Source organism: Macrosteles quadrilineatus, unplaced genomic scaffold (assembly GCF_028750875.1).
Source record: "Macrosteles quadrilineatus isolate MER2022 unplaced genomic scaffold, UCM_ALF_1.0 Scaffold_4__1_contigs__length_99947679, whole genome shotgun sequence".
NCBI classification, from domain to species: domain Eukaryota; kingdom Metazoa; phylum Arthropoda; class Insecta; order Hemiptera; family Cicadellidae; genus Macrosteles; species Macrosteles quadrilineatus.
In genome coordinates this window covers 70,910,536-70,925,120 of record NW_026542597.1, presented here as the reverse complement: position 1 = coordinate 70,925,120, position 14,585 = coordinate 70,910,536, and the positions used below count along the sequence as shown (strand labels likewise).

The window sequence follows — 14,585 nt, the reverse complement described above, 5'->3', positions numbered from 1 at the left end:
ATAGCCTACAAGGTGGGAAAACTAGTTGAAATAATTGTCATAACATTGAATTGTTGCCACAACAAACTCACATCCTTTTAACCCTAATCTAATTTTGATCTGGGTTAATGTGTGAGAAAGTTAACAAACCGCTAATCAATTTTTCTCATTTGCTGATTCTATTCCACTGCCTCCTCTTTCCGTTTCCTTCCACAAGTGTGAGTACACTACAAAATAAAAATATTCTTATTCTTTCCAGCCCAGCAATGGCACACACCTCACATGGCAAGCACGATGATGATGTTACCAAGACGTTTCTGAGTGCACTGAGCACTACTCGGGAGATCCGACAACCCATCGAGGTGCGAGAAGGTCGTAAACCACTGCCCAGAACTGCAGATGAGTACGAGATTGTCTACAACCCCGAGACTGATAAGGACCATCCTTACGAGAAGTGGAGGCGTAATCCTATTCTCAGTAAGTATAGTCAATTTACAAAAGTTGACAAATTTTCTATGATAATAATTTCAGGATGATGTATAAATTTGGTTTGGTTAAAGCAATAAGTTACAAGTATCCCTGCCGCAGCAAGCCTGCAGACTAAGCGAATTTCCATTTGAAGACTGATTGGATTTACACTGAAATGTCTACTTAAAAATATAACATTTATTCCATATTTAAATAGAATTAGTTTAACAAGTACTTAGGTTTGCTGCATCAAGGAGGGTAAAACTGTTTTTTTTTTATGTTAATAGTTAGTAAGAAATAAAAACATTTTCCAAATTTGATCAAAATATGTTCATAAACAAGCAAACTACAACAGTTTACTTACTCTCCATAAGAATAACATGGGAATTTTAAATTTACTATTTTTTGGAATTTTCTCCGTAACCATTAGGCGCATAACAACGCTTCAATATACTAAATTATTTGTTTTTTTTAAGCTCTACAAAATGGTTTGGAAAGAAATTGCTAAATTTTATGTTTTTTGGGCCAAAATGGGAAAAACCTATTTTTACCCCATAAAACCCCCCTAAACCCCCGTTTCCATGGCCCAATCATGCTGGATTGCGAACTCGTTTGAATAAACGTAGGTTTACACGTTTGTACCAAACTTCATCAAAATCGGATCATTTTTGCTCAAGTTATCGTGCTAACGGACACACACATGACATACGGTATATATATAATACATTTTCAACACACATATACATTTGTAATACATTTGTTTATATATATACAGTATATATATATATATATATACAGGGTACAAAAAAGTCTGCAAACGGCTTAATATCTTTTTAACTAAATCCGTTAGAAAATTCAAACCTTTCACATCAACTTACATGTATGAAAACTACTTTTTCCAAGGATTAACATTTTTTTACCTCTACCAGGGGACGACCCATGAGGAGTATGTACATAATCTTTAATGTAAGCATAGGTTGATATGCACATCATTTTAAAGTGCAAGTCAAGTGGAGTTCATTGCCGGAAACCGCGTCTCAAAAGGTTTATCCATTACAAAATAGCGGCTGTCAAAAGTTATTGTGGAATATACCTGCACAGGCCTTAGTATTGGTAAATACTCGTATTAAACATTAGGTTGAGAGCTGACATTGTATTTTTAAGTCAACTAGCTCATAGACTAATATTATTCAATCTTAAAAACAAATTTAACCAGGTTTTGGATTTCCCGGCTAATGTTGTCTATGAGTATTTACCAATAGTAAGACCTCTGCAGGTGTATTCCGCAAGAACTTTGGACTGCCGCCATTTTGTAACGCATGAACCTTTTTTGACGCAGTTTCCGGCAATGGACTCCACTTGACTTGCACTTTAAAATGACGTGCATATCAACCTATGCTTACATTAAAGATTATGTACCTACTCCTCATGGGCCGTCCCCTGGCGAAGGTCAAAAAATGGTAATGCTTGAAAACGTCAGTTTTCATACGTATAAGTTGATGTGAAAAGTTTGGATTTTATAACGAATTTAGTTAAAAAGATATCAAACCGTTTCCAGACTTTTTTGTCACCCTGTATATATATATATATATATATATATATATGAATTTGAACCGATGGTGTTTATGGCCTCTAGGGACCTCAAAACAAAACAAAAATCGGTCCCGCGTCCAGGTCTTACCATGAGTACCTATAATAGCTTATTCCCTATATGGGAAATTTGCTAAAAAGACATTAAGTAGGGTACGGTAGTTTTACTACCATAAGTAAGTAGGGAATTACTACCAGTCAACTTTTTATATAGTCTACCGGAAATCCTGTTATCCAATAACTCCCCAATCCCAAATTAAGCTATTTAAATGCTAGAAGATGATCTAACAATGTTCTTGAATCTTTACTGCAGGACTTAGATAAATTACTATTACATTTACATGTGAACAAAACCTCTGAATGAAATGTTTTCACAACACTCATTTTGAGGTGGAAAACGGTTGACCAGTGGACTTATGAAATATTTCTCTTCAGTTGAAGAGAAAAGTTAAAGTTTAAACAGTTTTAGAGTTATATAAATATTGTTAGCTTGAGTTTCTTGTTTTTTAGAAACTGTTCATACAAAAACTGATGATAGTAATTTTGACGTTTTTTGATGTGCAAACAATTGATGAAGGGAAGGAAATTAGCAGAAGATTAGAGGGTAGTTTATGGAGTGGATTGTTCCCATTTTATTGTAACTTACAACTAAATCAATACCTACTTCAATTTATAAAAATCAATCACACTATTTACATCCAATAAAAAACTCACACACAAAAATAAAAACTCTTACAATCAACTGTAAAATAAGAAAAGTAATAAGCAAGATGTAATAAATAAAAAAGTGATAGGAAAGGTAGCCGAAATAGGAAATTGGTGCTGTACCTATGACTAAAGAAAATTTTAAATGATAAAAATAATAAAATAAGTTGATGTTCTGCAGGATGCCTCGTGACCCGAGAGATAGCCAGATACCTAGACAGGAGGACTTTCATCACCGTGTCTGTCCGGGAGGCGATCATATACTGCATCTTCCTCATACTGATCACTATCAGTGAGTAATATCATAAACTAAATATGTAGATCTATCATCGCAATTGATGATTACGTAAAGAAAATGTTTATCCATCTTTTTTTTATTAGTTTTCCAATAAAACAAAACGTTTTATTTACAAATGCTCACTAGGCTACCAGCATGATAAAGTTATAACCATCAGAGTTTAAAGACCATAATTATCAAACTGTTTAATTAATTATAATTCCAAAACCAAAATATTTACTGTTTAGCACAACAAAACTCTTTTACTACCGATAACTATTAAGTTGTCAATTTAGTATTAGTATAAAATACAGGGAACAGTATTTAGTTGAAGGTTCAGTGACAAAGAATTTAATGAAAACTGCAATAAGATAGAAGTAATGGAACTAAATAAAGAAAAAGTTTATGGGCTGGTTGTTATATTATTTTTGCACTAGTAAAAGTATAACTGAAGGTTGCAGTGTGAAAAAGAACCCATATTTCTTTCTCAACATTTCACATTTTAGGACACAAACATTCAGTGCAACTGTTTTATTTATTCGAAACATCAGTTTCCAATACTACTTTACCAAACAAATGCATTTTACCGACATTCCAATCTTCAGTAACTGATATCAAAATGTGTTTGTTTTCAGTCACGTTTGGCTCGACACCACTGGACATGTTTTATTTCTCTCAAGCGATGGCGACTCTTTACACTAAACAGAAGTTCCCGGTGGAGATGTCTCGTGATGAGGATCCAATATCAATCGACTTTTACCAAATCAACACTCTTGAACATATTTGGTTTGTAAGTGTCAGTCAGATTCTATTGCGTATGCACAATAACAATTGTTGAGAGTTCTGAGGCGTTAAAGATTAATTTTCATTTTTATTTTTTTTACATCGCATGATTAAGTCTTTGAGTTGAAACTACAAATCATGTAAAAAAAATATATAGGCTACTAAGAACATTGACATATCAATTGATTAACCACTCAGAATTATGACTTTGTTTGTTTTAGTATCAGAACGCCATCCTTGATAAATTATTTCATAGCTTCTGGTACACCAAACCAGACCCGTACGCAAGTCCTGAGAACACGCAAGAGTATTTTTACGAGAACAAACTTATAGGTTCACCTCAGATAAGGCAGGTGAGTATAAACATCTTTTTGCCCCACTTCACAGTTAGGTAGCAGCCAGTTTCTGTACTGTACTCATTTCAGACTAGAAAAAGAAAGTTGTTGTTTACAGAAAGGGGTTTAAGATAGTTTTTGTTAAATTTGCTGGTCAGTTTTGCAATAGGCTGATACTGATACCTCTCCCAACACACAACATTTCTACCTCCCCTGCACATACTAGACTCTTCCACCGCTACACTGCAGATATTTTGTTAGTCTGAATCACTTCGACTGATGAGTGACGACCGCCATTGCGGAGAGTATTGTACTGATTAACAAGTTAATGTATCATGGAAGATGCATTACAATCTAGATATTACTATAAAATTTCACATGAATTTGGTTTAAAGATCTCAAATTTGAACTAAAAATTGATTAGAATTTAATCAAAGAGAGACTAACTTAAGATTAATAAATTTTAAACTGAGTATGTTAAAAAAAAGAATGCTTATATTGTCAGCAAACAAATATTGTAATACTTGTTTCAGATAAGAGTGAAAAATTCAACCTGTAGCACAGTGGATGCCATGAAACACATGATACAAACATGTTACGGACCATATACAGAGGGCAATGAGGAAAAGGGCCAAATTGGACTTATAACTTCAGCTACGGCAAAACAGAAGTAAATATTCAACATAAAAACTTTAAAAAGTCTGTTGAAATGGACAAAGTATGTTGAAAGTTGATTTTTTTTTTAGAAAACCAGAAAGCTTTTGTACAGTAGTTGAGTTAGTTTATTGTATTGGCTCAGAAAGGGTAGAGCCTTAACTAAGTTATCAAAAAAGATATCTTATAGTCCACTGAGTAGTACCTTTGGATATGTTTTTGGTTAAATCCCTATTTTTCTTTATGTATTTAGTATGAATTGCTCATTGTAATATCTGATACCACCTTATTTGAAAAAATTCCACAAGTGGTTTTGCAATTTCAATTTCACTACAGCATATGAAATGAAATGAATGAAATGAAATGAAATGAAATGAAATGAAATGAAATGAATGAAATGAAATGAAATGAAATGTTTATTCGTCACATAAGTTTACAAGATTGTGATTTTCACATATAAACATATGACATGTCAATACCACTTTACAATCTAATAATACCTTATGCTAAATTCTTTGTTTTTATCAATCTATAAAACCTAAAGCTAAGTTTTTATAAAATCATCTAGGGAATAAGGACACAAGAGAATGAGATAAGATTTTAGTTTTCTTTTAAAGGATGACATATTTTCTTCAGTTTTAATTTGATCTGGGAGGTTATTGTAAATTTTCCTACCCATGTACCATGGCGATCCTTCATACAGAGCTGTTCTATGCACAGGATATTGAAGATCATTCCTGTGTCGGGTGTTATATTGATGAGTGTAATTTTTCAACATAAATTCCTTATAATTTCTTTTTACAAAGATGCACAGTTGAAAAATATAAACTGCATAAATTGTCAAGAGTTTCATCTGAATAAAAAGGGGGCGGCAAGAGGATTGTGGTCTGGTATCAGCTAAAATTCTAACGGCAATTTTTTGTAAGATAAAAATATTCTTGGTAATGGGGGAGCTGCCCCATGAGATAATACCATAGGAAGACCTAGACATAAAATAAGAATGATACACAGCAAGACACATATCTTTGTCACAGCTTGGAATGGAACTCGCCAGACAAGACAGGTTCAATGTCTATCTCCGGATCGCTAGCCACCTACAGTGGAGGCGGTTACGTCGCGATTCTCTCTCGGCACGGTGACGACGCCACGCAGTTGCTGCTACAACTAAAGAGTCTCAAGTGGTATGACCGAGCGACTCGCGCGTTGTTCATAGAGTTCACCATCTACAATGGCAACGTCAACTTGTTTTGTATTTTCAAGTAAGGATGATCTAGTAGATATCTATTGTATCCAATATTTGATTTCCAGAATTTTTAGTTAATTACCAGAACTGAAATCTAGTGGGAGCTTGATACTCAACCTACTTTCTTCCACGGTCAATCTAATTACCTTTAATCCATTTGTATCTGGTCCACAGTTTGTATGTGATGGGTCCGATCCGAGAGATAATTGCACCCCTCCCTTCTTTCTGTGGGTGCACTTTTTTCTCACAGCGGTGGCATTTTGTCTTTCTCGCACGCAACAAACTTAAATTCTCATCATTGGTAATAAATCTCAATAAAATGAAACTAAAGCAATTGAACAAATGAAGCATAAGTATTTGTTTGAGCATTTTTCATGAAATATTTTATAACTTACAAATGTCTCCTTATTGTACCTATAAAAACTGTTGTGTACTTGACAATCATGCAATCGGCTGAAGAACCAGGACCGAAGTCAGGATTATTATGTCATTTATAGAGATGTTGCGGACACTCTTCATCACTGATTCAATTATAAACAAAATTTCCAGAAGATGATACAGTTTACTTCTGAAATGCTATTCGCTTAGTCTAGATAAGCTTTTATAAATTCAGTTTAATGCTTGTACACTCTGTTCTCAGGCTCATTTTTGAAATGCCTCCAACCGGGGGTGTTATACCCAATCATTGGAATTATGTACAAAAGCTGATTCGCTATAATGATTCCTACGATTTCTTCGTTCTTGGATGTGAAGTAGTGTTTACGATATTTTTCTTCTTCTTCACCCTTCAAAAACTACTGGAAATCAAAACACTCAAGAGTAAGGTTTTCCGAACATTTTGGAACTACATCGACCTAATGGTTCTTATTGTAAGTGTATACTTTTATAACTACGGAGAGTAAATAAAAATATGTCTAATAACACTTGAAACATAAATTTACACTTATACTGCTTTAGCAAAATGGCAAATTAAAAGATAAATGGTAGTGATGATCGATTTTGATTGGACACTCCAATCATCATCAGACCCAATAGGCAAATTGACTGGTCTCTTGAAGACTTCATGAATGACACATCTGACCATCAAAGATGGTTTGACAATTTAATTAGGTAATTAAAAAAGTTATAACATTTATTTCATAATACAAATAATTTCCTAAACTAGATTTTTTTTTCTAATTCAGAATGAGTGTCGGGTATAAATTAAATTAAATGTGTCAACTAAGTACTAAGTTGTATTTTTTTTCAATTATCAATTATTTAAGATGGGGACGCCCCTATGTGCGTATTTTAACCCAAATATGAGTGAAGGATGAGTGTAGGATGAGTGGCGCGATCTTGTAGTCTTGTTAGTGACTAAGGCCGACATGTTCCTTAGACACAGCTGTTAATTAATAGCCCATACAGCTAATGGCAACTAAGGGACTGATCTTTTATCTCCACTGATGAAAAATACATACGTATATTAAACAGGAAAATATTAATATTTTGGGATGTAAATTGAATTACATTGAATTTTTTGGATGTAAATAATTTAGGAGAAACTTACAGAATTTATATATTTTCCAGATGTGCTACATGACTTTGATTTTCAACATATTGCTGTATGTTTCTGTAAATGATCAACTTCCAAAATTGGTGGATCCTTTGAATGAGAAGAACTACGCCAGCTTTGATTTCCTATGTAACATGCACATTCTCTACAGCTATTCCTTCGCTATTCTCCTTGCCTTTGCTTTCTTGAGACTTCTCAAGTATCTCAACATTGTCCACGCCATGTACCAACTACAGTCCATGATCTCAAGGGTAAGTTGTTGTGTTGTTTACACACTAGAATATAAAACTTCCTGTAGGCCTATAAGAGATAATGAAATTGTTTTGAAGTTCTTTTTCAGTTTTATATTGAATCTGACCAGTTTTACACATGCATTGACTTTTTGTTTCAGGCAATGCGAGACATTTTGAGCTTTTCCATCCTCTTTTTCTACCTTTACTTTGTTTTTGCCATGGTCGGTCTGTTTTTGTTTGGAAGTAAGGTAAGCTAAATGTCTAAAGAATTAATATACAGTTCAGAAGGTTATGTAAAACTAATAAAGTAGTAGATTTAATTAACAAAATGTTAGTGTTTCCATTATTTATTTACCACATTGTGTTAGATTACTGGCATATTCACAAACACTTTTGAGTGTTTTGACCGCTTTCCCTAAAAGCATTTGTGAAACATGCTTCTGGAGGGGATACTAACAAAAACGTCCATATTCCATTGTAGAAATAACTTGTAACCTCTCAAATGGTATGAAGAACAGGAACTCCTAATGAAAACCATATCCACATTGACCACAAAAGACTACTTAAATTTTGTAGTTTGTAACATGGTATGAGTATATTTTTTTTATTTATAAGCAATCGTTACGATATAGTGTAAGCTATGTTTTATCCAAAACCAATAATTAAAATTAAAAACTTTTACTCATAAGGCAGAGGGATTGGTGGTCTGGGGTGGAACCACTGAAGAGAAAGTATACTGCAAATCCAGAAAAAAGCTATAAAAACATTAGCTGACCTTAGTCCTACAAAAGCTGCAGGGAAGCTTATAGATCACTGAAAATCATGACTGATATCACTATACATCCTTGAGGTGAGAGGAGAAGATATCCAATCCTCCAACACTCAAAGAGCTACAGACTATCTTTTCCCGGGTCATCATGAGACAAAAGATTGTCAATAGCCTGCCCAACCACTTGAAGATCATAAGAAATCAAGACCTGAAAAGAGACTTGAAGAGAATGGATCAATCATACTACTCACTAAAGGAATTCTGCGGTTAAAATTGTTAAGCCGGATGAAAAATCTTATATATTTTAAAAATTTGGTTTTTCTTTTCCGAGTTTGTTTGGCTCTTCTACCCGACCAATTTTCATGATTAAAGTCTCAAATCGAAGGTCTGCACGCACAGATTTGCCATCAAGCATCGGCATTTAATTATCTATAGTCTCACTCGGTTTATACGTAAACGAAATTTGCTCTCCATGTATTTCTTATAGGAGTTAAATTTGGTTTTCTTTTCAGAGTTTGTTTGGCTCCTCTACCCGGCCAATTTTCGTTGAGGTCTCAAATTGTAGTAATGCACGCAAAGATTTTACATCAAGCATCGGCATATACTTACCTACTGTATTACTCGACTAAAAACATAATTTGTATAATTTTTGAATTCTTACGTCAATTTAAGATGTATTTCACCAGTTATAATTATATAATCCTATATATTTTTGTCTAAGAACTTTCAGTTAAATATTGGCTTTTATTTAAGCGATTAAGATACTGTATTACTCAATCAAAAATCATAAATTTGATTATTTCTCGGATATTATATTTATTTTAACCCTGCGGAGCAGCATGGGTCCTCTAGTTTAAATTTAAATTACAATCCGTATATTGTAATCCTATTGTATTTCTTAATCAAATTATTTTATTGATGGATTGATAAAAATGTGTATATATATATTTTTTTTTTTGCTCTGCAGTTGGAGGACTACAAGACATTTCCCTTGGCAGTGTTTTCACTGCTGCGCTCTTCTGTTGGAGACTTCAACTACGCAAACCTGGTGCAAGCAGACCCATTCATTGGTCCACTCTTCTTCTTTACTTTCATTTTCTTCTGTACATTCATTTTGGTGGTAAGTGTTAATGTGTAGATATGACATTAACAAACGAACAAACATTCCTTAATCAGCACTAGGACCAGCTACTTAAATATACAGCATTCAGTCAATTTAACTAATAAATAAGCCGCAATATTTGCGTTTAGTCTTTTGACCCGTAAAATATTTAAATTAATCTATTCCTCCACAGAACATCTTCCTCGCCATCCTAGTGTCCAGATATGAGGAGGTGAGAAGCGAGGTTCGTATTGGAGGAGCGAAAACGTTCATCGGAGAGATGTTGAAGCTCTGGTTTCTCCGGCTTCTCGAGCGCATGGAGTGCCACTGGCTACGCTCACAGATTGAGCGCAAGCAGTTTGAGAAGAAAATCAGATCACCCACAGAGGCCATACGTCACTATTTGCGACAGTGAGTTGTAATTTGGATTTAGTGTTTTATGTCAAAGTTTTTTATCATTGCAGCTATGAAAATAAGTAAATAAAGTCACAGACTTTTGTTACAGTGGAACCTCGGTAAGAAGGTCCTGACCTTGATAATAATTGCCATTTTAAAATAGCCTTGTTTGAATAATTACATTTTATTACAAACCTTTGTAAGTCGACGTTGATTGTCATATTTGATCTTCCCCATGAGACTTGTTATCAAGGTTTTACTGTACAGATTGAGTTGTTAAGAATATTAATGTAAAATTGGAATAATTAGGATATTGCATACTTTGTGTGAAAACTGGGTCCAGTCTAAAAGGATGGATTGAGTTTGCTTGGAGTTGAATGGTTTGAAAGCTAATTGCTCAATACTTTGGTTGAATCGGTTTTACCCAACTTCTGATTCGAAGGATGTTTAAGACAAACACATTACTGTACCAAAACACATTAACTGGTTGACATTAATTTTTTCAGGGCTGGTTACTCTGAACTAGAAATCGAGCTGTTTTTCAAGAAATATGATATCACTGACTCAAAAATTGCTGCAATAGATGAGGATAGGATCAGCTTCAGATCAGGTTAGCTTCATCAACCTAAATGATTATATTAGATGTTTTATTTAGTCTTCCTCCTGGGAGTCTTTCAAGGGTTAAAACAAATCCTAGAAGGTACCTGACATACTGTTAGGGTATATAGAATGAATCTTCCATACGGACAGTGTGGAAGCTACTTTATGTTGTCTTAGCACTAAAGTGGGTAGATGTAGCATTTAGGGCGAAATTAGGGAATGACAGACAATCTGCCACAGCTACATAGCCATGGTGTGAAGCGACAGACTGTGAATTGCACAGCCCATTTTCTCTCTACAGTAGACTCCCTCCTATCCGAACTCCTTGGGACCGAGGCCAGTCCGGATAACGGTTTTTCTGGTTAAACCGACGTCCCCAAAAACTCGTTAAAACGGACCATTTAAATGCATACTGTATACAGTATTTGACTTCAATTTTAGGAGAGCATTGTATTTACACACGTGATCACTGGTTTCAAATCTTTCCCACGAGAACAGTCGTTTTAAGTACCACCCACTTCATGCCGATCTAGTCCGGTTATTCCGATGTGCTGATAAAAATTGTCTGGTTAAAGAGATGTCATTTCTGCCGAGTGTAATCCGGTTAAACCGATGTCCGGTTAAAAGGTGTCCGGATAAGAGGGAGTCTACTGTAATTACTTTTCCTGGTGGATTGCCAGTTAAACTGAACTCTAACAACATTGTCTTAGATTAAGCTTTGTGAAGGGTAGGTCTTTATTTTTGTTGTAGTTTAAAATAATCCAAGTATTCTAGATTGGACCGAAAGTCTTTAACGGCTTGAATTTTTTGGCGGCTGACTGAAGAAGTCTTATCACGATATAGCATATCAACTTTTTGTAACTATTAAAAAGTTTGGATGCCAATGTTATTAGAATAGAAACTAATTTAATTTCTCAAATATCATTCTTACATTGGCATGCACCAATTGGGGAAGGTAAAAATGACCACTTTCCCTGAGATTTTTTGGGATTTCCCTGGGATTACTATACTGGGACACAACAAGATCTGGTCTTTGTCGTGTCGTGACAATAAAAGACAAAATTTCATTTTTGTTGTCATATGAAATCTTTAACGTATAAAGAGTCAAGTCTCTTGTTGCCCAAACAATCATTATCAACCCATAGATGAGGATAAAGAATCAGTGGACATACCATAATCAAGGTAAAATGACCTCTTTTTTTAAAGAAAAACAAGATTGTGCTTGTTTTTTATTTACACACTATTTATTAATTTTATGTTATCAGGTGAAAGAGAAGCTCCACCTCCCTTGTCTCAAAAGGACATGTGAGTATTACAATTTTTAAATATAATAAACTAGCAGAGTACCCGTCCTTCGTACGGGGTTGGCCTATATAATTATAAAATGATTATTGCTGCTATACTCAAGCTTTGCGTTTGCAATGAGGAAGGACACAGTTTGATAAAATTTGCTTCTTTAAATTTACAGTATTCTATAGGTAGTATTACACATCTACCGTAGCCATAATGTTCTACCACTTCACCTAAACAATAGAAAAAATAAATTATCAAAAATTCACAAAATATCACAAATTATTAATGAAAAATAAAAACATAAAACAATCTTACTTTGACAGTTAGTTCTCATTGCGTATCACATTTTTTTTTTTTTTTTTTTTTGCTGCTTAGTTCAAAATAGCTGTTTTCATAAATGCGAAAAATATAGTGCTGCACCCTGTTGGTAAATCTTATAACTTTTTAATGCTTTCCCATATCATAGAACCAACTTTTTTAGTTGAGACAGCTGACTAATTTTTTTATTTAATTCCCTTTAAATATGAATACTCATAAGGTTAACATGGGAAACTACAGAGCCACTGGGGCGTCTATATGTTAATCGGGAATGTGAGCTATCATCATGCCAAATTTCAGCCCAATCCATCAGTAGTTAGTGTGTGATTGAACTTCAAACAAACAAACAAACAAATAAACAAACACACAAACTTTCACATTTATAATATTAGTAAGATTCCCTAAACAACCAACTGCTCACCGTGTATAATGTGGGTAAACATAATAAATGCAATTTTTTTTTAATCTATGTCAATATGCGTTTGTAAAATTTCCTTATTGCTTACAAAATTCATACGGTTTGGTTTTAAAGAATTTAAATATTACTAGGAAAGAAAACATCTGTAAATTGTTGGTTATGGTTAACTTGCCCCCATGAAAGTTGAATAAACTGCATAAATATCCCATGACACATTTTTACATACTTTTTGTCGTGCATAAATATTTTTTGAGGATTTATGCAAAGAATACGTATAGAGGTTCTTAACAGAGTATTTATGTTAACAGTTTTATTTTTTGTTGCATTTTTAGATTGCGCTACATAGTCATACAGAAGCTGGAGTACTTGGAAAACCACTATCAAGCTGCTAGTAAGCTGATTGACGAGTTCCTCAACAAACTAACAAAGTTTGAGAAGAAACAGTAACTTTTAACATTAAGTTTGTGAAGATTTTTCCAATTTTGTATGTTGATTTTTTAATTTGAATTTTTTATGACTGTTTTATTTGTTAAAATAAAGATAATTTTGTTATTTGGAAATTTTGTATATACTTTAGTTCCTTGAATTTATAGGTTCAAGTATGAGAGAGAAACTAGTGTTTAATAGTGGATTAAATTATAGGCTAAGCTTAAAAAACTCTACTACCTTGGAATAAAACATGCTTTTTGGGACAGCTCAAGCTATAGGTTTGCAAATAAATACATGAATAACTGACTACAGTATTTTGATTAAAAATTACTTTATTATCATTTAGCTATGTTACATGAGTATGATAGAGAATACTGCCAACAAACATAAACAAAGTGGTAGAATTGACTCTTAAAAAAATACAAAATAAGGAGTTGATAATGAAAGAGCAACAACTCCGGAGAAAAACAAAGAGTTTCTGCTAAAGGGTAACACCTCTGTAGCTTGGTGAAGTCCCCTGTCTTCTTAAAATCTGTGTCTGAGATCCTATATGATGGCATAGTTTAAGTAGTTCATACTTTAAAACAAAATTTGCATGCATTTTGGTTATGTTGCTAGCTTAGGAGTGTTTTGGACCTTGGTTAGAAAGAGACACAGATTCAATGCACAACACATCCACAAAAATCTGAGCCTTTGAACCACTTTCCCTGGAAAACTTGTGGGATTCTTCCTCGGGCGTAGACACTAATACAAACAAATGTTCAGGCCAAACAACAAGGCTGCGTTAAAGGTGTTTTTACTGTTAAAATATAGAGTAGCGAGAGCTGGTTTAGTGGTTAGAGTGCGGGACTTTGATCCCTATGAGGTCCCGGGTTCAAATCCCACCAAATCACCAATGGATTTTATCTAAGTGATAATGCCGCAACCCCTATGTCTAGCCTGAAGTAATGTGAAAAACAATCCCAGGCTCGGACCTAGCGTTCTAGGAAAAAACTGCTAAAATATATATTTTTAAACATTTTAGTTATTTTGTATACACCTCAAGATATTTATGACAAAGGCTCAGATGTTTCTCTACAAATCTTGCCTCTAGATATACAGAGTGACAATTAAGTCTTTAGGACGAGTAGGACGACTTTATAACTTTAAAACAAACAAGAATGAGATATCACAACCAAATTTGGCATGCCATTCCTGGTAATATTAAGCTAGGCTACTTTCTGTTGGTGATCAGATGTCACCTCTGGGGGATGTCCATTATATGGAGTAAGTTGAAGGTATCTTTGAAGGTAATATGGAGTATCTTAAAGGTAAGCATAAGTTGGTATGTACATACAATTAAAGGTCTTAATTGTTGAACTAAAAGCATTGCTGCAAACCTGACCTCAAATGGACAACCGAGTCAAAAATGGCAGCCGTTCAATCTACTGTCATAGTT

General features: G+C 34.1%; 1 protein-coding gene across 1 annotated transcript; it reads left to right on the top strand.

The window, feature by feature from the left end:
* The first annotated feature begins 245 nt into the window (after positions 1-245).
* LOC128992451 (polycystic kidney disease 2-like 2 protein) lies at positions 246-13,232 on the top strand. Its single transcript, XM_054416027.1, has 14 exons — positions 246-456; positions 2,924-3,034; positions 3,655-3,809; positions 4,024-4,155; positions 4,671-4,807; positions 5,826-6,050; positions 6,675-6,903; positions 7,604-7,840; positions 7,981-8,070; positions 9,559-9,711; positions 9,887-10,104; positions 10,596-10,699; positions 11,955-11,994; positions 13,051-13,232. The coding sequence occupies exons 1-14, from the start codon at positions 246-248 to the stop codon at positions 13,163-13,165; spliced, it is 2,157 nt and encodes a 718-aa protein (XP_054272002.1). The 3' UTR covers positions 13,166-13,232.
* The last annotated feature ends 1,353 nt before the right edge of the window (positions 13,233-14,585 follow it).